We start from the raw sequence: 25,754 nt of genomic DNA on the forward strand, positions 1-25,754 counted from the left end.
GAAATAATAAATTGTTTTAAAAAATCAATGTCTTGGTGCTTTATATGCCAACAAAATCTTTTTTATAATATATCTTGAAACCTTTTGCAGTATATGTTGTTGTCCGGATCCGAATTCAATTGTAAACATGTGAACTTTGTCTTTTGTATGATTAGAATTTGAAAACTTTTAAAAAAATATAACTTTAAAGTTTTGTTTATTATTTTTTTAAATGAATTATATGATTATATCTTCACTATGAAAACTTATTAATGGATAAATTAGATTGAATTCTTATTGAATGTAATTACATTTTTAATGAATTAAAATAGATTAATTTATTTTTATTGTTCAATTTATTATAATTTAAAATAAAATTCATCAGATTCATTCATTCTATCAGTGTGTTAGATGTTAATAGTAATACTAATATTGTGAGTTTTGCTAATCTTACAAGTTACAACAAATTTTTCACTGCATATATAATTTCTGAATATGTAAAATATCTACATCGTAGACCAGGAATTCAGAGTGCTAGCTGAATTGGAGTGTGACAAAAAAAAAATACACAGATCAGATTTTCAAATCTGAGTTGATCTGACCTGATTTTATAAGTATGTAAGACACTTTTAATAAAACATTTTCGAATCAAATAAGTTGAATGTTCTGTTTTCAAATTTTAGAATGGATCTTGAAGTCATGTTGTTCAAACACCATTATTTCTTTTCAGACCCTTTAAATCGAGGCTTTATTCTGCATAAATGTTAACAAACTGCACAGAAATAAGCACAAATGCATAGTATATTCTGCATAAATGCTAACAAACTGCACAAAAATAAGCACAAAAGCATAGTATCTGTAAGAAAACTAAACTGTGAAGAAGAAAACTAATTAATGTAGCACTTGATTATGATCACAATATATGAAGATAATTTCATGACACATTACAAGGGGACCTTCTATTTGTTCTCCTTCTGTTTTGTCTTAGACTCACCTGTTTCCTACCCACTGTATGTTCTCAAATTGTCAATCATGGGGTGCAGAACCACATAACTATTACTAACAATGTGAAAAGGAAAAAGAAAGTTGACTTCCATAAGGTTCACCAATCACCACTTCGTCTGGTTGGAAAACTTGGTGTTGTCTCCCTACCAAATTCTGTAGATTTCTGAAGCTTACTCATCACAGCATTCTTAAAATTAATTGCTTCCTGAATCTGTGAACATGATCTTTGCATTCTAGCCCCACTTAAACTACTCCTGGACTCCATCATCTCATTGAGGGTAAGCTTCTTCTTTGAACCAGGATCTGGACGCTGCTTTGGAGCACTATGAGACCTCAATTTGGCCTTGAAAGACTGAGTGTTGGCCATGTAGTTTGGAAAATTGTGGTACTGTCCATAGAAGAAGTTTTCTGTGCAAACACTTCTAGGTGTCATAGGTGCAACAACAAGAGAACCACAACTACAAGAGTTGGTGAAGCGTGGAGTGCTTTGTGCTGTAGAAAATCTGCACTCTTCTCCTGTCAAACCCCACTCTGAGTCATGGAAAGTCCTGTGATTTGGTATGGATAAATGAGTGAATGGAAGAGGAGAAGGAAGTGTCTGAAATGATGGATCATCGCCAAAATCTGACATTGATGTGTTGCTCCTGCGAGACCTTGACTTTGGTCTGCCAGTGTCAACTTCTACTATTTTGGGGCTCCCATCAATACTGTTGTTTGCATTATTCATTGTGGCATCAAAGGAAGATGATAGCCTTCTGCTGTGGATGGGAGCTATGTACTCACTCTTTATGTCATCAAATCTCTCCTGCAAAAACATTGTGGCAAAAGTCACTATAAGTCTATGACAATGCAACTTCATGACTAAGATCTATTTCATATAGTAATACCATGGATCTTCGTGCTTGTGTTTGAAACCTGTGTGTTTCATTCTTTGTGCTCATGATTCCGCGAGATTTCTTAGATCTTACTGTGGCCTGAGCTCTAATTAGAGCCTGCATGCTGTGCAGGGTTGCTGCTGCTTGCTTCCGCACCAAGTACCCTCTCACTAGTGCTTGTAACTTCACCAATCCTTTTAAGGCTCTCAATGCCTTCCTTGCCTGGGTAGAAAAATCAAAGAAATGCAAGATCAAAATATTTCTCTTATTAATTAGTTAAGAGAATCTATTTATATGCTGAGATTCTCTCAAGCACTGTATTGCACACCATTGAAATTTTGTAAGCAACTGATAAACTGATATTAATTCAAGAAGATGTTTTAACTAAAGAATGATCATGTCATAATCTAACTAGTGTTTTTTCAGTAACTAGTGTTTCAAGCATTTTCATCAAAGTATCACTGATCTGAACATGAAATTGCATATAATCTTACTGAAAGCTATATGAAGGCTGTAGAATTTGCATTTGAATTGTTCAATTTCTGCCCAAACTAGTTCAATTTCAGTCAAAACTTGTCATGCTGCAAACTTACCAAGTATCCTCTAAACACGGTTTGAATCTTGACAACAGCCAACCTTTCTCGTCCACCACCAAACATGGTGTCTCTACCATTGCCATGGCTGGTTAATCTAACCACTGCTACGGCAGCCTGAGCCGCAGCCACTGCCGCATCAGCAGCTGCTGCAGTGGCGGCTGCAACTGCAATGGCATGCTTGTTCTGCTCCTTCTCAGTTTCGGAGTAAAATGACTGTAGCCAAGCAGCCTCAGCAGGTGAAATATTGGGAGGAATGGTGGTAGGATTGTGACATAAACCTCTTGAATCTCTGTCTGAGTGACACCATTTGGTGCCATGATTTGAATTTTCTTTGCGCTCTCTATCTATCTTTACCCCAAACAACCCCTTCAACCACCTAATGGCCCTCCCCATTGGGTGGTGCCTGAGGGAAATGCTACTGGGGGTCTTTAAATAGTGCTAGTGGGATCGGTAAAGAATGAACAAAGCCTACAAAGGAAGAGAACCCGTCATAGACATAGTTTTTCAAGATACAAGAAAATGCTTAATAAAAAATCTGCATTACATGACAAAAACTTGTCTCTGAAACATGCAGAGGCATGGTGAGCAAAACCAAAAAGATTAAAATACTGGAATATAAAATTAAAAAGAAGTTAAATTGAGGTGTTGGGGTTCACATTACATTCAAAGTGGAAACTATAACATAGTAAACAAAAACACCATGTTGGTAGTATTAAACAAAAGGAGTGCATGGTGAAATTAGGAGTGAGGTAACCATCTTGGGATAATAAAATTCTGGAAAGGCAAAAGCAGTTCAGAGGTGGGAAAAGGAAAAGTGGAGGGAAGGGAAAAACTGTGCAGTGATCCAATAAGAGGAAAAAGATGGAAAAGGTTCAAAGAAGAGAACAGCCCCATAGTAAAATCTCTATCTTCATCTGTTCCTGCTACCTTGTGGAGCGACGTATCCTCAAAAAGAAAGATACCTCAGTGTCCCAAAACATCTGACACACTCGTGTCTCGTGAAGGCATTCCCTAAACTGTACCACAGATCAACTCCCTCTGCACTCTGTAACTGTTTTACCCTCCTATTCTCCTTAGTTTAACTCCTAGCTAATCAATGAACCACTCTCATTCATTCTATTTTCTCAGCTCTCTTCACCTTTCAGCTCCCAAACCCAACTAGCTGTGAATCAACATATTCTTCCCTGGTAAAAAAGAAACAATGCATGTTCCTTTTCTGCTCTGCATGTAGACCTGTTGAAGCTGAGCCAATAAAAACATAGCTCTTAGTTCAATTAATGTTGTTCTTTTCCTCTCCCTACAGCTACCTATGCTGTTCTCTGCAACCCTTCCTTTTTTTTTATCTCTTTCATTGTTTTCATTTACTTTTCTCTCAATTATTTTGTGTACTAACTGGAACTCCCCTTTCTTTTTACTGTCTTCTTTTTTGCAACTTATAAATCACAGGTTCCTCTCTCTACATGCACATTTGATTTGTTACTAAGTAACTGGGATGATCCAGAATCAAGTATGATTAATGGTGAAAAACTTGAGTCATTATAGAAACCTTTTGTGCATTCAAAACTTCAAAGACAAACTTAGCTGTACTAGGCTTTCAGTACTTTGCTGACTGTAACGATCCAGATGAAAACAAAATTTCGCTGAACACGTCGCTGTTTATGATTATTGCGCCATTTTGTAATGTAGTGACCATATAAAACTTCACTCCAGTAATTCAGGGATAAAGCCAATGTTTGGTAAAATTTTATGACTAATAATTACTTCTCTGTATCAATAATACATGTATACATCTTTTAAAATACCAAAGGTGGGTTCAAGTTAATTAAGACTGTCAAAAATTTACATCAAAGCCACATGCACCTAAACTTTAATATTGATCATTTTTTTTAATAAAATATTTTGTAAGTTTTCATTCAGTTTTATACAGAGTTCTGAAATCTGAGTTAGATGAAGCAGGGGAGAATCCACACCGTTCAAAGAGAGGATCATTGTGTGGTCATGAAATTTTCAGAAATTGGAACGTTTACGGAAATTTTACTCACATGCACCTTTGACTATACCATTTTGAATTCAATTACGAATCTTGTTATGTCACGGTACTATTATTCATACATATTTTTAGCTGAAATTTATCATTTTATTTTTCATAATTTAAAAGTTGTTGTGGGTATAAATTAAAATGTGTCATTTTTTCTCATTTAGTACATTATATATAATTAAAAATATTTTTTTGTTCTTTTTTATAAAATTAAATGCATAATTTTTTAATTATTTTTAAACTAAAATATCACTAATCAAAATAGATGAGAAGTTATAGTAAAAAGCATTTAGAAAAAATATAAATATTAATGATAATAATAATTTTGGGAAAACATAATTTCTTTTATAGATTTATCATTGTTATATAAATTAATATTTTTTAATTCTGATAAATTAAGTAATTTAGTTTTATAATAGAAATGGATTGAGTATAATAAGGAGATAAGTTTCACTTTTTCTTTTTATTATTGATAGTATGTGTGTATGTGCTATGAAAGTTTGTTTGCAAATATTAGTTATAAGTTATGATAATATGCAAGATGTGTAGATGTTTTGTTATGTTCATAAATATTTTAAAAGATAATATATGTTTTAATGTAATGCAATATATTTTATATACTATACTATGAATGCCACTTGAACATAGAGAGTGATATATTAAAACTTTAGATATGTTCCCATAATGAATAGGATTGTGTTGTGATAGATGAAGCAAAGAGAAACCTTATATAGTTATAAATTCATTGAAAGAATGAGAGAATATTTTGAAGGAGATATTTGTGAGAAAGTGGTTGAAGTTGATGATAGCATAGCACCTTCCCAATTTAGATAAAGTTGGTATGGTTACATACATTACATGCCCATCACACCACAATACTCATCCTATATATGAGATTGATGACATTCTCTATTTCCATATTTTCTTTGTTTAGAAATAACCTAACATTATTCCATCAAATCACTTTTTTCCTACCTACTACACCTACCATTATGTCACCTCTAACTCAATATCTCAAATTTCATTCCTTCTTACTTACACTCTCACCACTGCATGATTGGACATGCATCATTAATGTCATCTCATCATTTAATACATCTCATCTTTCACAACAATTTTTATAATACATTGTTTTATCCTATGTAATATCACTTTAACCTAATTCAAGACTTATAAAATAAAGATTTCAAGTTAAGTTGGTGATTAATGATTAAGGTTTCAATGAAATAATTTAAGAGAATTTATGAATGTCTTTTAAATTTATTTTAGAATTTAATTTTCATTAGTAGTAAACAAAATTAAAAGTTTAAACACTAATAAAGTAGGCTTTGTTGGTGACATCTTCATTGCATGTAATGTAAGGGCTCTTCGGGCTTATATATGTTAATACACGACTTTCATTGAATAACTTATTTATAAGACTCAAGTAGAAGGAAAGTGAAAATGATGATAGGCAACATTAGTGGAAAACAACATGTGAAAAAACATTTCAGAATTACAACCTAGTTAACTATGTCATACAAATACAATCAATTATATATATTACTTCAAATAAACAAAATCAACATTTGTATAATTGATTATTATTATTGATTTTAGATTTATATTTTTATTATAATAAACAAATAAAATAATAATAATACTGTTAATATTGGGCTTTGCTAAGCAGAAATGCGGCCTCTTTCTTTGCCTAGAGTGATTTTGGGGAAGCCCAACCCTTTGATCCGGTCCTCTACAAACGACATGCATTACCTACAAGGAAGAAAAGAAAATAAGCAAATTTAACTTATCAAATATTCATAAAAAAAAAATATATTCATGTAACTGAGAAAAAAAACCAAAAGATTAAAGATGCGAAGTTAAAGAGCTTCATTACTAAAATATTAGAAATGTTTATGGATAAATTGAAACAGATTTAGATTTAATTGTATATAAATAGAAAACTTTATTTAAAAAGGAAAACACATAATTTTATTTAAAAATTTGCACATAGTTGTATTAGTAAAAGAGGTAAATAAAACTTTATAATTAATTATATAAATTAAATAATAATAATAATAAAAGTTATAAAAAAATATAATTATATTATAAAACACATTATATACGTATATATAATCATTAATGAAAAAGTAAGTGGTTGATTTAATTTTGAATTTATTAGATTTGTAAGTACAAATGTGAAATCAGTAGATTTGATTTAATTGGTTTTGATTGACTTTAATCAATTCATACCAAGACAATATTTTCACTTAATACTATGATATTTGAATTATAAATATGTTTATGGTCTTTCTTACTATAATGTTACTCAGTTTATTTATTTCTATTCAACATAGCATAAATTTTGAACTCACACTATGAAGGAGGGTGTGACCCAAGTGAAGACTTCCTTATGGTCCTAAATATATATTTTTTGTTATGTACAATAATTATATATTGACAAAAGATAAGATTTTATTAATATATATGTATTGATTAATGAAAGTTACATGCATGAGTGTTGAAAAAAAGTGTGGCCCCAGGAAGTGTAGAGCTTAAAGGTGGAAGAGAATGATGGGTGGGGAAGAAAACCCTATCATGTTATAGCCATGTATGAAAACATTATTGGCACACATTAGGACTTGAAGCCCATTTGTGGAGCACAAGGGTAACCCTTGTCACTTGTGAGAGGTTAGGGGAACATGTCAAACCAACTTCAGAAATAAAACCCAACATTTGCTTTAGCAAATTATGGGAACTGCTCTTTTTTTATATATATATATTATGTTATTTATACCAACTAGTTTTATTTAAAGGTGGAATATATTTTTTTTAGAAAAAAAATAAAAATAAATATGAATCATTCTAAGCGTGGTCATAACACAATAAATTCCCACACTCCTTCCGAACAACCTAATTCTCACAAACTTAGAATTACGAGCAAACCTTACAAAAGTTCACTTAATTAAAAACATACAAGCCAGAGTATCTATGCACCATTCAGAGTAAAAAAAACTAGCAGAAACAGATTTTGAAGTTATCCAAGATCACGCCCTTAATTTTTCTAAAGTGAATACTTCCGAAATGTCAATCACTTCACCTTAGAAAATATATTTATTCCTGTGGGATCATTATAAATGTGAATTTTTTTTATTCTCTCAATAATAAGCACAGTTACATGCTTAATTTTCCAACTTCATTTTAGAATATAAAAGAAACCCTTTATATTACTATGATATCTTATATTTCTCTAGTGAGCTAGAATGAAAATATATAGAAGATTGGTGGAAGAAAAGAAAAGAATATTTCATGACTGTGGCTTTGTGACTGTGTGTGTCTATATGTAGGGTTTGTTTTATAGTAGAGACAGTTATTATGATGTGAGGGTCCCCATGCATGGTCATTATGATGGGTTGGTTGGTTCTTACTTCTTCTTCAACTCATCATTTATATACAACACCGAAATGAAATTATATAATATTTCAACTTATCTTTATTTTAGAAATTTAGGAACCTTTGTGAAACCATCTACAAAATTGAGATCTGAACCTGAAATCTAACTAAATAGAAAGACCAAAATTTTGTTTGTATACCATTTATATCGATCCAAAACTATTTGATCATATTATATAATTTTCAAAGTACGTTAAATGTGAATTATTCGATTATTATTAAATTTCGATTTTGATAAATTTAAGGCAAGTAATTAAATATAAAATATAATTTAACATCTATCGATAAAATTCACAATTTTTATACAGGTATTAAAAGTCTTAACTATTTTGAAAATGAGTGATGTAACATGTGATGTAAAAAAATCACACACAAGACATTTGCTATAATATATATAAATATATAGAGAGAGATTAAGTAAATTATACAATGTTTTAAAATAATAAATTTTAAAGTTTACCAATAGTATTAAAGTGGATAACCACATATATGTAATTTAAATTAATAAATCTTAAAATAAAATCATAATAATTTTTAAATTTTTAATTTTTAATACACAAAGAAATATTTTACTTACAATAAATTTCTTCAATAAAGATTTTTTATTTAGAAAATTTGCAATATGCATACTAATATAGTTTTTTATTATAAAATATTGTGCTCAAAATTAATATGTTATCTTAATTTTTTAACATGTATTGTCCACCTTCGATTAAATTAAAAAAACAATCAATTAAGTCAAGTCAAATAGATATAACTTCTTAGTTGCTTACATGCATAAGAAATAAATGTCTATTGACTAAACAATTATACGACTTTACAATAAAGTCAAACACAATCCTATAACTTATTTAAGATTTAGATTTTATTTAAAGGGTGTGCTTATTTTAATTAATTCAATCAAATATTTAATAATTTTTCAGTCTAAAAGAGTTCATGAATAAATTATTTTTTCACATCAAACTTACATTAAATTGAGAATATTTACGCCTGTACCAAGAAAACGGAGCCTTTCACTACACAATACTATACTTTGATAACATTTTTTTTCAATTTTTTTTTTGAATTACTAATTTATTATAAATACTATATGGAACCTGACTAAAATTCGATAGAGTAAATGATGTATTATCATATCAACCTCAAAAGTTCACATATCTTTTAAAGTTAAAGAGCATAACCTGATTTTAGTTTATAAAAAAAAAAAATATTTTGTTTAATCTTTTTATGTTTTCTATTATAAATATTTTTATTAAAAAATCTAAATAAAACTTAAGTAAGAAAAAAATTACATAAAGTTTGAATTTGAGATCCTGTGATAAGTTATGAATAGTATGTATTATTTTAATAAAATAACATGAAAGTAATATATGTAGCTTAGTACACACTTCATTTATATAAACAATATATGACACAATCGACTTCTATGTTTGATTTATGAGTTGTATATATATATTTTTATATATTATAAAGTGAACTTTAAGTCTAACTCAATCCCATAAAAACGGTTTATGGTTGAGATTTGCACTAACTCTTAATTTATAGTGGATGTGGGATCTCCAACACTATAAGTTGTAATTCCATCTGTTGGTGTATTTTTAAAATATTTTGTCATATTTATTGTTTATTTTTATAAATAAGATATATAAAATAAATAATGTGAATGGGAGAAGGAGTAGATGATGAGTGAAGGAGGTAAGAGAGATAAAGGCGAAAGTTAACAGAAGGCAGCTCCTCACACAGTACAGTACAGTACCATGCAAACATGCCTTTCTCTTCCATTCACTCTTTTCCTCAAATGCACCAAGGACCACGGATACCACACACTCTTTTAATGCTTTTCACATTTTCATTTTTACATCAACAAAACTTCAATACACACACAAACAAATTCATGTTATGCTCCCATCCATTAAGCAACAAGATTTCTAACATTTTCTTGTTTTATATTATTCATAGACCATTTTATGTGGCGTTGCTGTTAGTAAAATAATAAGAAAAGAAATGAGAAATTTTGTTGCTAGAATAAAATAGAATGTGGAAAAAAGACAATAATTTCCTATCCTCTGTGTATGTATCCAGTTCCCATATGGGTGGGAAAAAAGAGGCCAAAAGAAAATGCGGTTATAATAAACTTTGTTTGATCTTGGTGAAATTACAAAATAAACCCCACCATCACCACGGGGTGTTGCTTTTCATCGAACAATCAAGCCTAGGGCGTCACAGTAACAACGCTCGTCAACGTTTGCTTCTGCTCATCCATCGTTCCATCATCGTGCCACATCAGCAACTGGGCCCGATGGGCTTCCACATCCCAATCTGTGGTCCCGATCACGTACAACATAAGTCCCGCGCAACACACCTGGGCCGATAATAGGCCCAGCCAGAGCCCACAGAACCCAACGTCTAACCAGAACCCAAGCCCAACCGCCACAGGCATTCCGACCAAATAGAATGCGCTGAGGTTGATATTTGCCGCGGTGTTCGGTCGCGCCGTCCCTCTCACCACGCCACAACCCACCGTTTGCGGACAGTTGCCGAGTTCACAAATTCCAAGGATGGGAAGTGCCAGGGATGTGATCCTTATAATATTTTCGTCATTGGTGAACATTCTTCCCCATGACTCTCTCATTCCAATGGCAAAAAGCATTGCCGAGAAACCTATAATCACGGCCAGAAAAACAGATACCACGGTCGACACCTTCGCCCGATAAGGCTGATTTGCGCCCAGTTCGTTTCCAATGCGAGTGGAAACCGCAAAGCTCAACGAAGAGGGAAAAACGTAAATAAGGGAAGTAGTTTGAATGAGTATACCCATGGAAGCAACGGTTGAAGTGGGGTTAACCAAAAGCCCACACAAAACTATCATGATCTCGTACCACCACCACTCCAGGCAAACGGAGACGCAGCTCGGCGCGGCCAGCCGGAGCAGCGGCTTCCACCCGGCGAGACAGTCCCGGCTCGGCGCGGCGCATTGGAGGCCGGTGAGGCACACGTGCGCGGCGAGGAAGAGGAGGATGAAGAGGCTGGAGGCAGCGGAAGCTGCCGCGACGCCGGCGAGGCCGAGGCGGAGCCGCGTGACGAGAAGGTAGTTGAAGGGGATGTGGAGGAGGGTTCCGGCGAGGGACGCTAACGTGACCGGGTGGGTGACGCCCTGCGCTCGAAGGTAAATGCGGATTGGGTGGAGGAAGGAGTGGGTGAGGAGGTCGGGGAGGGAAAAGATGAGGTAGGTGTGTGCCATGCGGGTGATGTTAGGGTCCTGGTGCAAGGGTAGAAGGATGTTTGACATGTTGAGCCAGAGTAGCGATATTGGGATGGAGCAGAGTAGCAGAAACATTACGCAGCGGTGGAGGGTCAACGACAGCACGTTCATGCGTTTTGCCCCGAAGGCTTGGGAGCATAGCGGTTCCATCCCAAGTGCTAGACCCGACAGCACCGAATAACCTGTGATGTTCGCAAAGGCCATTCCTAAGGACCCCGCCGCCAGTTCCATTTCTCCTAGGTGTCCCAGGAACAACATCGATATCATCGAACGCGCGTAGAATATGAGTCCCGTCATCGCTATGGGAAACGCTAGTTCCATCAGCGCTTTCACTTCTCTCCTTATGCTCCAACACTGCTTTTCTTTTTCCGCTGCTGCTCCTCCCTCCATCATCGTGTAATCTCCTCCCTCTGCTTTTGATCCCATACTAACTTGCACTTCACAGTTCCTCACTCTCTGCTACTCTCTGCTATCTCCTATCTGGGATTTCACTCCCACAGAGTTACTGTGAATGAGAGTGTGTGAGCAGATACATAGATTGATAGATGCACCAAACCAATAATTACCCCGTTTGAATGAGAAGCCCAGGAAGGTGAGTCTTGTATAAATAGACATTTCAAGTGTTTTACCTCCTCCCAAAATTTTTACATCTCTTTCTTTTCTTATAATTAATAATAATAATAAGACGAGGGTTGATGTCAACATACATGCTTATGCTTCTGCAACAGTCATTCATGACGCACCTCTCTTCTTTCTCCTTATAACCTAAAATCTTACAATTTTTCAATCTCTTTGGTAAAAAATGTATATTTATATTACGTGTACTCAGGTTTGATGCCATATAAGAATTGTGGAGATGAAAATTACTCAAATACGTGGGAATGTCAGTGTATTCTGAGGGGAACAATTTCCAATAACGGAATACCTATTTGCTTTTGTGATATTGTGATTATGCTACTTTCTTGGCCTTCTTAGGTAACTGCGATCTCAAATTACAAAAACTTCTATAATTCATTACTTCTAGCTTCTGCTGCAATGCAATTACTTCAATTAATCCAAGAATTCTTCAAAAAGCATTAAAGCACTGCATTACTGACAAAGGTGTCATGCATCATTAAAGCATAATGCATGTACGGCTTATATATTGCTCTACCAAAACCATTTGACTTTGCTCCACTAATTATATTCTTAATGTATCCATCGCACCTAAGAATGTTATTGACTTTCATTAATAATTTCAATTGCTAACAATAAATATAATTAATTCACAAACTCTGCTTTCCTGCAATATACTATTATACTAAAGTAAAGAAACTATTTTCTCCAAACTCCATTATAAGAAAAAGAATAAAACTTAAATACAAACAAATTGTAATTATTTTACTTCTTATTGATTAACAGTTTTTTTAATTGTAATTTAGAGAGTAAAAAATTCATGTTTATAAAGAGTAAAAAGCATATGACCAAACATTGATTAGTGTTTGACCAGTAAGAACATTCTCTACTGAGACAAACTTACCACAAAAGTAGTCAGCCTTATTATGCTCTCTACTGTTAATGTGTTCATATTAAATTATATCTCAGCTGTTTCAAGATTTTATTCAATGTTTTTATGTTTATAATAAGGCGTATAATATTTACTTATTTCTTTTTAAAAACTGGCAGTGGTAATTAAATAAACTATCTATCTCCCTCCCTCGCAATTAGTCCACTCTTAATTAGACGTATGGTTTATTTAATATATATTTGTTTAAAATTAATTATGATAAAGCGTGGTTCTTTGTTTAATGATGATGTTAAATTTGATTTTGAGGTCAAAAGTTGATTCGAGGAGGCACTAAAAGTTAGAAGTTTAGTCGGTAATAAGATATTGGTTGACTGCTTCAGAAATTGTATTTGTTTCATTTGATAAAGGAAAGGGCCACACGTGGAGTTTCAGACCAAAGACTTTAATTTTCATGGCATCTGCAACTCAAGTACTTGTTGGGTCCTGAACGTGAAGCAGTTCAAATGGGCTTTCAATGGAGGTAGCAAAAGGGTTTTAAAGTGGAAACAATTAGAAAAAGGTTTAGCTGAGAGAAGTTTAGTGTAATGTTCTAGCAATCACAGGAAATTTTACACTAATTATGTATACAGAATTCTTTTATGGATGACCATAGAAGTTGTTGTTATATATGAACTCAAAATACAAATCATATTTGCAAAGAGTGGTTTTTGATTTGAAAATGATTTTGACATGGTGGAGTTAGTTAATTATGTAATTTTGGGTGATGGATGGATATAGTATAGGGAAAGAGGAGTATAAAAGAAAGGTAGATGAAAGAAGAAAGAAGCAGAAGGGAAATGATATGAGTATGTGGTGGATTGGACATAATGGATCACATGGGTGCGTGCGAAATTGCCGGAGGCTGCACAGCACTCAGCTCCCATTTTCACAAACAGATGGTTGGAGGGAAACATCCCTCATAACAATAGGCCATACAGTACTATTTAGCATTTACTACTTTCTACTTTGCAGCATTCTCTTTCTATCTATCTCTGTCTTGTTGAGTTGTTGGTATTAAGTGTTGTTGTCCCATCCAAATGTGCATGTTTTGCCTCTGTCCCTTGTGAGTGTTGTGTTGTGTTGTATTGTGTGTGTGTGAAAATATATAGAGGAGAAGAGATGAGAGTGTGGTGGTAAAAAAGTGTGTTAAATGTCCAAGAGATGAGAATATGCAGTCCCCATCTGACAGCTCTGAGAGTCTCACATTTGGGAGGCAGTGGCACCACTTCTTCTTTTTGTTTTCTGTGATTGGGGGTAGCAGCCTTCATAATGCAGTGTTGTTGTGTTCTGCTTCATTACTTTCTTCTCTCACTGCCCCAAAATCCCTTTAGACCATATAATGCCACGTAAAATATTCAACATCTTCAATTCAAACATTCTTGCATGTCTCTCTTCTCCTTCTTTCTTTCTTTCTTTCTTTCTTTCTTTTGCATGACATGATGTCAACCCACCTTTGCTTTCACATTCCCACAACTTTCCCACAATGCCTACATATGTTATCTGCAATTCCCACCACTTTCATCTGCAAATCTACATATACCTCATAACAGTAATTCTACAAACCTATACTTACATATATATATATTCACTCACCTCCCTTTACTTTATATAAGTTTTATCCAATTTCATGTGTTATATATACACACAGACAAAGGAAATCTTTTACTAATTACTGTTACATTGAAATCTTTTATATTGTATTGAAAATGGGATTTTCTTTATTGATTTTTCCACTGCACTTTGTTTGACACATTACTGTACTACTGATGTTTGAAACACTGATTTTTAAAAATATTAAATGGTGAATAGTTAAAATGTAAATTCATTTTAATCACTCACTTTAGTGTTCGAGAGAAGAAAAGTTATAAAGATGTAAGAAAGAAAAATAAAATAAAAAATCTCTTTTTTTATTTAATAGGGTAAAAGCAATGAAAAGACAAAAGGTACGTATTAGTTAATAGAGTTATATAAGAGACAAATATACTAGTGACTATATTAAGAGTAATTTTAGAAGTAGACATGTTTTTTTTTTTTATGTTCTCTAAAAAATAAAGAAATATATAGTGGTTTATTCAAATAAATAATTTCATAGACATTTTTGCATAAATAAAATATGTAATTTTGGTATGAAGTGCATGCTGACAATTTAATTCATGCAACAATATATTCCTCTTAAATTATTTTAAAGTTATTAAATTGTTTGAAAATTAGAAATATAGAATATTATTTAAAAAATTACTTCAATTCGTAATTTTTTCACATCCAAAAAATTAAGTTGTGTAAAACAAATATAATTTAATGGAATGGTTAAAAAAAAAAGAAATTGTTAGTGTGAATTATATTGATGTGACAGTGGTGTAGGTTTGCATCAGGTGGGAAGTGAGTTTTGATGGTTGGTTTAAAGGGAACATGGTGGTTGATTGGGGTGGGACCTTGCTTCTCAATTCAGCATCTTTCTTGGGGCACCACCAAATTGACATGGATCAACCACATCACATGATCAATTCTAAAACATCTCACCTTCTATGAATGCCTTTAATTTATTCTATGGAAGGAAATAATCAAATATATTTCTACAACATATAAATTATCTTAGTAAAGATCATCTATATATTTATTTTGATTAATTATAATATAATTAAAAATTCATTAGTAGCAATTTAATTATTTTTTTCATTGCTAGTGTGAAAATATAATTTTACAACATATATATTACATCCAATTTTCTAGAGTACATTGTGTGGCAGCTTCAGTTTTATAATTATGATAGCATATTCTATATAAGTTTTTTTATGATGAATTTAGTATACCTCTATTTTTATAAATGTTTTTATATTTATCATTTTACACCAAAAAATGCTTAGAATTGGAGGATAGTTGTTCACGATAGACTATATTTATAGCATTTGTAAATCACTCTTAGATCATATTTAATTTTATGAAAATAGCATCACAATTGGACATAAATAATATTTTTTTATATAATAAATTGTCGTCTATAAACTTTTTTTTAATGTTTATTATAGATTTTTATATTGGTTTTGGAATCAACATAAAAAAAATTATCATTTTGTATGTTACCTAAAATAAAATTTAGTGTTATAAAATGATTATAAAAATAATTTTTTTTATTATCATTTATAGACTTAACTTTCATGCAAAGGAACATTTCTAATGTAAAAAATAATCGGGTGGTTATTGTGTTTATGTTTCTTAGAGAATAGAAAATCTCAAATTCCATTCTCTTTCAAAAAAAATCTCATATTCCTTTTTCGTTGAACTTTACAATTTTTAAGGTTACAGAAGTATGAATGTTGAATTCGTGTGACATTATGCTAAAATAAAGCACTAATTTAAAATTTTACCAAATTCAAGATTAGCCAGTCATCTAGTCTAAATTCAAACTTGAACTTAGGATTCTTTTTTAGTAAACTTTTTCATCACTATTGCATTTTGCAAAAATTCAAAGAGTATATGAAAATCACTACGATTTTTGGTCCAATGAACAAAACAAAAAAAGTTAAGACAAAATCAAATATCTAACGATAATGAAGTTTTTGGTTAAATAAAACAAATATGTTCTCTGCCTAAAGAAGGCCACACACAACTCAGATTATACTTCAGCACAAATTTGAATATGAGCTTAACGCGCTTTCAACGCATTATTTCCACGCTGGAAACTTTACTAATTCCTTACATACACCTTTGAATTTTAACTTCTTTTTTTGTTAAGAAAGAGTCTATAAATTTGATCTGTTTTGAAACTTTAATTTCTCAACTTCGATTTCTTGGGGGTTGGGGGCATGTGGAATGCAATTTTTATATTTCATATATCGAAACAAAACAGAATTAAATATCTATTTCTAGTACACTTGGCACCACCCCCATAAATAGTAAATAGCAAAAAACAGAAGCTTTGCTCACCAGATTCCCCTTTTTCCTCCCATCACAAAGTTTAAACTTTAGCCAAAAAGGTAAACATTATATGAATTCAACACAACAAAGACTACATATACAATCGTAGCTTGATTTCTCCCAGTTATTATATATTTGAAAAAAAATCAATTTTTTTTTTAATTTTATTTGTATCCAACAAATTTTAGTTATCTATATGGATAAACAGTGGTTTTAATAGTTACTAAATCTGGTTCTAATAGTTTTATTCTTTTCTTCAAATATTTTTTTTTTGGTGTTCGATTTAAATAGATCTTTAACGTTGAAGTAAATACTCTGTTAATGTTAAAGAGTGTATATTGTAAAACTGATCAAAATGTATCTTACATCTTTTTATATTATAGGTATTCATCTTCCTCTTTACATTAAAAAAAAAATATGAAAAGAAGGGTGGAGATCTAGAGAAATTGTCTAAGCAGCAGGGTTTATAGAGCCAGCTGCTTGCTACATACTCACAGCTCATCTTGGGATTCAGGAAAAGGAATATCTCATAATTCTCATCAACATGGGAAATCTATGCCTGAAATAAACCTTCCTTAATTACTGCTTCATCACCAAACCTTGCAATTAACTAATATAAGATCTATGTACTTTTTCATTCAACATTACTTGCATCATCTTTTCTCTCTGAATAAGGCTGATTTTCATTCCTCACTTTGGAAGTTTTGCTATCCAAGAAGATTGCATCTTGCCAAAACTATGAAACAAAAGAGTAGCACTTGGAATTAGAGACCCACACGCTTGTCATAACCCACGTGGGGGCGCTTTGCTGCACATGCTCATTAGACATTGTTTGCATCACTCACAAGATTCATCATTTTTCTCAACTTTCTAGACTACCCAAATCAATAAGTTCTTTCCTCACTAAGTTCTTTGCTCGTTTCATGATCGAAATCTCAAACACAAACGAAAAAAATATGATTAAATTATAATATATTGGTCATGTTTAGATCTGACTTCAATTCTATGGAATCAATGAATAGAATAGACAATATTTCTTACTTATACGTTTAATTTGTCCATGAAAACCTTAGATTTTACCTTATATTTCATGTTTTTGGCTTCTAATAATTGACCCCCTACTGTGTATGTATAGTGTAGAGTACTTTTCATATACAGTACCATTTATGATCAAACCAACTGTATATTAATGTGAGTGCCCTTTTCCATTTCATCCTATCAGCATTTCCCAGCTTGATCACTGATTTTGATAATTTTGACTGTGACCTGATTAGTTAGAGGTGTTAATTAGTGATTGATTTATACCTTGCCCCGGAGAAAAAGTCAGAAGCAAACAAAACCGTGGATTCCATGTAGCAATGTATGGTGGTTTTTGCTTAAAAGAGATTTAGGTGTTGTACAAAATCCAATGCTACAGGGTTAAGCATATATTCCATAAACTTTATTAGATAATTATCTCTTAATTAAGTTTTGTGGTTAAGAGAATTTGATCCCCACCCTACAAACTAACTGGTGGTCTTGCAACTTGCAAATCAATGTTTTTCTGGGACCAAATTATCCATGATGTAGAAATATGCAGTAAAGTTTATAGTTGTTCAAAGCTGAGCAGGTCCTTTTAAATTAATATTTATAGTGGTGGTGGCGTCAAATGATAGAAAGAGTGAAGCAATCAGCATCCATTACAACAATGGAGCATTGCAAACATTATCTCTAATGTTGTCCTTTAGTGTTGTCAAACTAGATATATTAATGCAGGAACTAGGGAGCATTTTCACAAGGGGTGTATAGAAATTCAACCGCAATACAATATGGGAAATGATTATAGCTAGATATGGTTGGATTCTTGGGGGTTAATTTTTTTTGCATTGTTCTGTGCTAGACACATTAGCTGATATGGATTGCATGTTTGAATATGGAAATCAATCGTAAGAGTCATTAAAAAATCATTATTGCTGAATACCATGAGACCATAAAAAACTCATAATCACTTCCTCCACCAAAATAAAGACACAGACCAAAAATCAGCTTCCAATGCACAAATTAATCACTTTCGTTAGTGATTCTTGCTTGTCATTTAAAAGCTCTGACATGTTCCTGCAGAATCCCATTAATGCCGGAACTGAATATATATTGTCCATTTTCACGTCCATTTTCATTTCACAAAGTAATACCTGATAAGGTTAGAAAAGCTATCTAAATGTTTTAAACCGTGACACAATTACACAGATTCATCAATCTGCTATATCAGATTGAGTTATTACGAGATTCAGACATCCCTCTTAAATAATTTGTCTGTATTAGACACATGTACTGGAACACCATATTTATAAAACACTCGTAAATCACGTATCAGTTCCCGTATCAATATTTATGTTACATATTAAAATTTGGATGGCTGCAGAATTCTATATTTCTATTGATGAAAACTACATAATGATTAATAATTAGTGTTGAGACTATAGCTTGAAAAAGAGTTGTGAATTGCAAAGTAATATTGTGGTGGCATGATGCTCTCACCAAGTTGTTTATCTGCAGTCCCCACTTGCATTAACTACAAGTATGGCCAACATGCCCTGAAATCAACAATTGTATAACGTGATCCACTTCAATTTGAAAATCAAATTAGCACTTAACACAAGCTAAACCAATGGTGCAATATATAATATCAAGTATCACATATTCACAATACATGGTATAATAATACATGAAGCTCACTTTTCTTTCATATGTAACCTCCACTCATGAAATGTCTACAATGCTCAAGCTGGGTGCTTCATTTTCTTCTTTCTAATTTACTCATTAAACTGCTGTTATAAATATTCAAAAGATATAATAATATACAACTGTATCTATCTTTAAACTTGAACCATTTTTTTATTATAGAACAACTTTTCGAACCATCAATGCTGTTAAATTTGCTAGAAGCCCGAAACCCTGAAATCTGCCACAGATCGCTCTGTTGTTCAGATCTCGTTTTTTAGCAAGATTCTTGTTGAAGAGCAAGTGTGAATTTGAAGTTTATATTTATTAGATTTGACAAATTGGACAGTGTATAAATTAAAAAATTACAAATTTAGTACTTTAGATTTTGTTAGTCTAGTGTAATATTAAATTCATCTGTGTAATTTATTCAAAACTCATTAGTACAAATCATTCAGTATTTCACCCGCTTTGTATTTCCAACGTTAATAACTCTAGCTTATTTATTAGCATGTTTATTTTTTAAACCTCTATTTTTTATATTTAGGAAATTCAAATAAATAAATATATATATATATATATATGTGTGTATATTCTAGATTGTGATTTTAGAATGTGTCTAAATTCAGAAAAAATATTCTAGAATACATAATACAGAATATATTTATTAATTTTAAAAAAAAAAATTTATTATTTTGTTATTATTGTAGGCAGAGATATAATCGCTAAACATATATCGATGACGTCAGGGATAGGGAACATGCCAAATTTGAAATAAATTAACTGTTAAAATCTTAAATAAACACACTTAAATTTGTAATGATTTTTGTATCTCTCCCTCATTCAAGATCAAATCACCTTTGAAATAAAGAAAAATATATGAAATTTGAACACATTGCCAAATGGCCCAAATCCAATCCACCAGCCCAGTACTGTACTAAAAAATGAGGATCCAATTCAGACTGCTTCTTCCTACACCTTTATACATTCTTTAGCCGGCTGCTTCTTCCTGCACCTCCATACCTTCTTGTACCACCCCCATAAATTTTTCTTATTCCAAAAATACCCTTTTCAATATTTCGGATTATATAATCTGGAAGTCATTTTTTAGATTCAAAATTAGCTTCCGGATTATGTAATCTGGAAGTCTTTTGTGATTAGCTTCCGGATTACATAATCCAGAAGTCTTTTCTATACATAAGATTAGCTTCCGGATTATGTAATCCGGAAGTCTTTTTTTTCGATGTGTTATTAGCTTTCGGATTACATAATCTGGAAGTCTTTTCTAAATATGAAATTGACTTCCGAATTATGTAATCTGGAATTTATCCGGATTACATAATCCATAGGCTTATTATTTCAAATCCAAGGGGGTGAAAAAAAAAGGATAAAATGGTATTTTCATATTTAGTATGGGGTGGCACAAGAAGGTATGGAGGTGTAGGAAGAAAGAGTCTCTTTAGCCACCTCCATACTAAATACTAAAATATTTTTTTATTCTTCTCTAAAAAATATATTAACCTTTAAAATCTCAAGTTCTTTATATTTTGGATTTCATAATGCAAAAGATTCTTCTGACAAAACTGTCCGCTGAATTTATAGAATCCAGAATTTTATTTTTTTTAATTACATAATTCAAAAATTAATTTTAAATTTGAAAATAGTTTTTTTTAAAAATGGTTTTCTGGATTACATAATATAAAAAAAATATTTTGGATTTGAGAGTAATTATGTAATCCGAATATATTATGGATTATTAGAAATTAATCTTATATTAAAAAATATTTTCAGATTATGTAATTCAGAAATTAAATATAAATTTTTTAAAAAAAACTTTTGAATTATATAATTCATAAGCTGATTATGAATATAAAAAAAAAACTTTAATATTACATGAATTCTGAAATATAAACTACACTTTAATTATTTTCTTTTACAAAAGAACGTCTTTAAAATACAAAAATTTATGGAAATGACAAAAAACTGGAGGTGCAAATGAAGAAAAACTGGAAGTGTAGGAAGAAGCATACTCCAATTCACAACAAAATATTCCCCTTAGCCCAACTCACCAATAATTAGCCTCCAACATGTTTTAATATTTTCGTGAAATAAAAACCATAATTGCTATACGTTTAAACCCAACTTCTACCAAAAGATTTCTAAAAGAGATAAATAATATTAAAGCTAAAATTTATTTGCACACAAACTAATTTATATAAATTCTTAAAAGGTGATTTATGATGCACCTGGTATTAATTCCAAAAGCTTTAGATATGTACCTTAGACCTTGAAGAAATTTTTTAGCCATTGTTAAAAGAGATTCCATGGGCATTTATTTTGAGATCTTTTGTTTTCATTTCAAAGAAAAATAAAATAAAATTGAAAAGGCGTTTGGTTGAATACTATAAAATAATTTATTTCTAATTTTAAAGTTTTTTTTTTTCACATTGCACAGGAATATGACAACAAGACTCATCCTAAATAAAGTTAAATAATTGTAGACATAGATATGAAACACTGGTGATGGAGAACGTAAGAGAGTTTTAAAATTGAAACAAATAAAAACCAAACAAAATTTCCAAAATTTAACAAATAAAAATGAAAACTATTAATATAAAAAAAGCATAATTATAATTTGTCTTCCAATACACATATAATAAAATATTAAAGGAAATTATTACAACAAATAATTTTATCATAGAACATCATCAGACATAGTTAGATCAAACGAACGTGTTGCCTTGTCTCTCCACTTTCGGCACAAAATTGGTGGTATTATTCTGTTACTTTTTTTTATTGTTCTTTTCTTGTTTAAACACAATATTTCTTTTGCTTTATATTTTCTTTCACGGATTGGTTTTATTAATTTTTCCAAAATAGAAAAATACGCATATATTTATTTAATGCTAATATTTGTAATTTTTGCATTTAGAGATGATAGGCTGTGGACAAACTACTTCGAAAAATAAAATATTTTATCCAATTAGTTTCTATATAAATTAATTTTAACCTGTAAATGAATGAATATTTCTTTATCAACACAATTTAAATTTTGAGTTACATAGGTTACGAGTCGTTATCATTTATAAGAATTAATTCAAATTTAATCATAATATTTCTTTTTTAACTTAAGTAAACAAATAGATATTATAATCTAAAATATAAGTAAATTTTAATTAATTTTTTGTTGTTATTAAATATTTATAATAGAATTTTCTTAATTTATATTAATATTTTTTATTGACATGACGTGAATCACATTAAAACAGGACAAAGTATTTTAATTTAAAATAAATTTTATAACAGATGGAAAGTAAGCACTAATACTGATGGGAATAGAATATAAGGTATTTTAGCTTTTTCGTACCACCAAACTGCCACCTACGTCCCTGTCTCATTGTTATGCCATCAAAATAATAACAATAAATTCATATCTTCACTTAAAAGAAAAAGTACAAAAATTATATATCTCTTTAAATAAATTTTGATAATAAATTATTATTAGTGTTCATAAGTTGTGATAAATCCATGAATAATAGACATAAATGCTAAAAGAATATATGTTTGAATTTAGAAAAAAAGAATGAAAGAGATAGAATATTTGGTTTGGCATGGTGGACTCAAATGATTTGGTTACACTTCCAATCAAAACCTGATCGCACCCAACATGCCTACAATAAAGCCTAACCATAGATAACTACTAAACAACACCAATCTTTTCAATTACTATTCATTTTTTCCTCTCTTGTCTCCACGTTTCATCAATAATAAATAATAATAATAATTATTATTATTATTTATGGTATTTTAAAAAGAATTAATATTATTTATATTAATATAACAATATAACATTTCCCTATAAACAGAACTTAGAATCAATCAAATAAACTTCTTTCGGAACCAAGAAAGTCCATAACTCTAATGTGAAATGCTACATTAATGTGGATGAGAGTCTTAGCCACACCTCAAAAGGAATGAGGCTGAATTATTGTGATTGGAGGAAAATGTGGTAACACGTGCCATTTAGGAATTAGTGAGGTGTGCTGTTTGGATGGTTAAGGGGATAACATGTATGGTGACATGACAAGGAGGGGTGACACATAAGCAATAGGGGTGACTTTTGTGAAGATTTAAGTAATATTATATAACTTTTTAATTTTTTTTTTAGTTTCTTATTTTAAGAAAACAAAGATAACATAGCCTCAAACATTTTTATACCAAATTTTACGTATAAAATAAAATAACATCAACTTTCAATCACTCTTTGCACTCCATTTTTTCTCTTTTAAATTTCAAAATTTTATATGTATGTTTGTATATTACATTTCTATCATCCTAAAGATTGAGTAAAAGAGGAAAATATAGATAAACTGTCACATATGTGTTTTCACTAATAATAACATAATAAGAATGAAATGCCTGAATTATTCGAATGTTTATTGGTTAAATTAATTCACTTTATAGTATAATGATGATAATAATAATATTTTTATTTATATAAATTACATTCTTTAATTTAAGTTTATTGTTTGTAAATTGATGAATAAAGTATCCTATACATTTACTTAATTAATTATTGTTATAATTTTTATAAAAAACTTACATGAATTATTGTTATAATTTAATAATAAATATATTTATTAATAAAACTTTACTTTTATTTGAATAATAGAAAAAATAAACACATCACAGATATCGATTTTATTTAGTGTCTAAAAATCTATTACTTTAAATATATATTATAATTTTATATGAGATTTATAAATTTATCATATATAAATTTACTTTTACATAATTTATGTGCACATTGCATTAAATTTTTTGTTATTTGAAATGTATGTACAAACAATACCACAATCATAAAATATGAACATCCCCTCTATCAAAGGTAATTATTGTATCTTACTTGTCTTTTGTGAATTTACTAAAATTAATCAATTATAATAGTACATGAGGGATGAGACCAATACACGTGTCCCTTATTTATGAAACTATCAAGCTACAAATATTGCAAAACTATTTAGGTAACATAATCAACTATTGCTTCAACCTTAGTATTATTAAAAAGCAAACGATGAATCAAAATTAATAAGTTGTTACAATATTACATAACATTTCCATTGAAATGCATCATATGCTCGAGTTAAAAAAATTTAAGAACCAACAATAAACCTTTAAATATACACATGTAAAGAAAGAAAAATGATGCTTAAAAGAAACACACCTTCAATGCTCTCTCACATGTTTATTCTGATACATTTATCTTGTGGACCTAATATATCTCATATTCAAATCTCTTTATCCATTGGGATTTTATTTATTTTATATTTTGATCTCTATCTTTTAGAACTAGTCCTTAAAATATGTATCTTATATATTCTAACATCTTTAACTTTTTCCCACCTAATTTATCTCATATTCTAATATTTTCATTTATCTTGTATTTTTTTTCTTAATTGACTGTTATTATTTTAATTAATCATTAAAAATATTTGGAGGGTCAATCTCTATAAGAAAAATTTGGGAGACACAACTTTCCTTCTGTCCATGTAAGGTTCGCTATATGAATGTAAGTCACAATAATGATGTTCACATTCACATGCAAAGTGGACATTAGGAGAAAGTAAAAAATAACAAATATATATTGAATGAGATAATTTTTAATTGAAAATTTAGAAATGATGAATGTAAATTAACACATAACAGCATTATAGTTTGAAATTTTAATGCCAGTAAACTGGATAAAGAAGAGAACAAGATAAAAAAAAGTTAAAAGTTAAAAATTAATTAAACATAAATATAAATATGATTTTATTTGTTATTGTTTTTTTATTTATCATTAAAAAAAACATAATCAATTGCGAATAGAAAAACACTTAAAAACACGTTTTTTAACAGCATAAGGGATTGTGTGGTCTATGTAATGAATTATACATTATTTACACATTTGTTAGGACACATGGACAAAAGTCTCTCATTGCCTTCTTTCTTTGGCATATTTACTTATTGATACCACCATTCATCTCCCTTTTTCTATGCAAATTGGAACCACCCTTTTCCATACTTTCAAGCATACCAAAAGTAAACATAAACCTACCCTTATATTACTCTTTGAAGCTTAGGGTGATTTCTAATTAGTGAAAACAAAAATCTTTGGATTAATAACAGTGTCTAAGGAGATTTTGTCCCTCTTTGTTCCTCTTTGTCCTTATTTAAAAATTATAAAAATTTAACTTTTAAAAACTACTTATATTATTAATCAATGAACTAGATTCCAAAGTTTGTTTATAAAAAAAGTAAAGCTTTACACCAAATCTGTAGGATTGGGGCCAAATTTGGTATTTTCACTCAACCCTAATGAAATTAATTTATTTGTTGGTTTATTTAACCATTATATTATCTAATC

At 30.5% G+C, this 25,754-nt stretch overlaps 2 protein-coding genes across 4 annotated transcripts; both read right to left on the bottom strand.

The window, feature by feature from the left end:
• Nucleotides 1-854: 854 nt before the first annotated feature.
• On the bottom strand, nt 855-4,032 carry LOC137812822 (protein IQ-domain 26-like). Of its 3 annotated transcripts, none has more exons than XM_068615043.1 (4): nt 3,383-4,032; nt 2,453-2,923; nt 1,872-2,081; nt 855-1,789 (listed from the first exon to the last, which is right to left on the bottom strand). In XM_068615043.1, the coding sequence occupies exons 2-4, from the start codon at nt 2,846-2,848 to the stop codon at nt 1,082-1,084; spliced, it is 1,314 nt and encodes a 437-aa protein (XP_068471144.1). In that variant the 5' UTR covers nt 2,849-2,923; nt 3,383-4,032; the 3' UTR covers nt 855-1,081. The 3 variants fall into 3 exon arrangements, with proteins under 3 accessions (XP_068471144.1, XP_068471145.1, XP_068471143.1); XM_068615044.1 differs by lacking the exon at nt 3,383-4,032 and adding an exon at nt 3,117-3,377; XM_068615042.1 differs by having other exon boundaries at nt 2,453-4,022.
• Nucleotides 4,033-9,931: 5,899 nt separating this feature from the next.
• LOC137812823 (protein DETOXIFICATION 51) lies at nt 9,932-11,832 on the bottom strand. Its single transcript, XM_068615045.1, has one exon. It carries the CDS (start codon nt 11,611-11,613, stop codon nt 10,138-10,140), a length of 1,476 nt encoding a protein of 491 aa, XP_068471146.1. The 5' UTR covers nt 11,614-11,832; the 3' UTR covers nt 9,932-10,137.
• Between the last annotated feature and the right edge of the window lie 13,922 nt (nt 11,833-25,754).

This window comes from Phaseolus vulgaris, chromosome 2 (genome assembly GCF_000499845.2).
Source record: "Phaseolus vulgaris cultivar G19833 chromosome 2, P. vulgaris v2.0, whole genome shotgun sequence".
Lineage (NCBI taxonomy): Eukaryota > Viridiplantae > Streptophyta > Magnoliopsida > Fabales > Fabaceae > Phaseolus > Phaseolus vulgaris.

Coding starts and splice junctions, on each gene's coding strand:
- LOC137812823 (XM_068615045.1), bottom strand. CDS start 11,613: ATGGGATCAAAAGCAGAGGGAGGAGATTACACGATGATGGAGGGAGGA.
- LOC137812822 (XM_068615043.1), bottom strand. CDS start 2,848: ATGGGGAGGGCCATTAGGTGGTTGAAGGGGTTGTTTGGGGTAAAGATA. Junction 2,082..2,452: donor CCGTGTTTAGAGGATACTTG/GTAAGTTTGCAG, acceptor TTTTCTACCCAG/GCAAGGAAGGCATTGAGAGC. Junction 1,790..1,871: donor CACAAGCACGAAGATCCATG/GTATTACTATAT, acceptor ATGTTTTTGCAG/GAGAGATTTGATGACATAAA.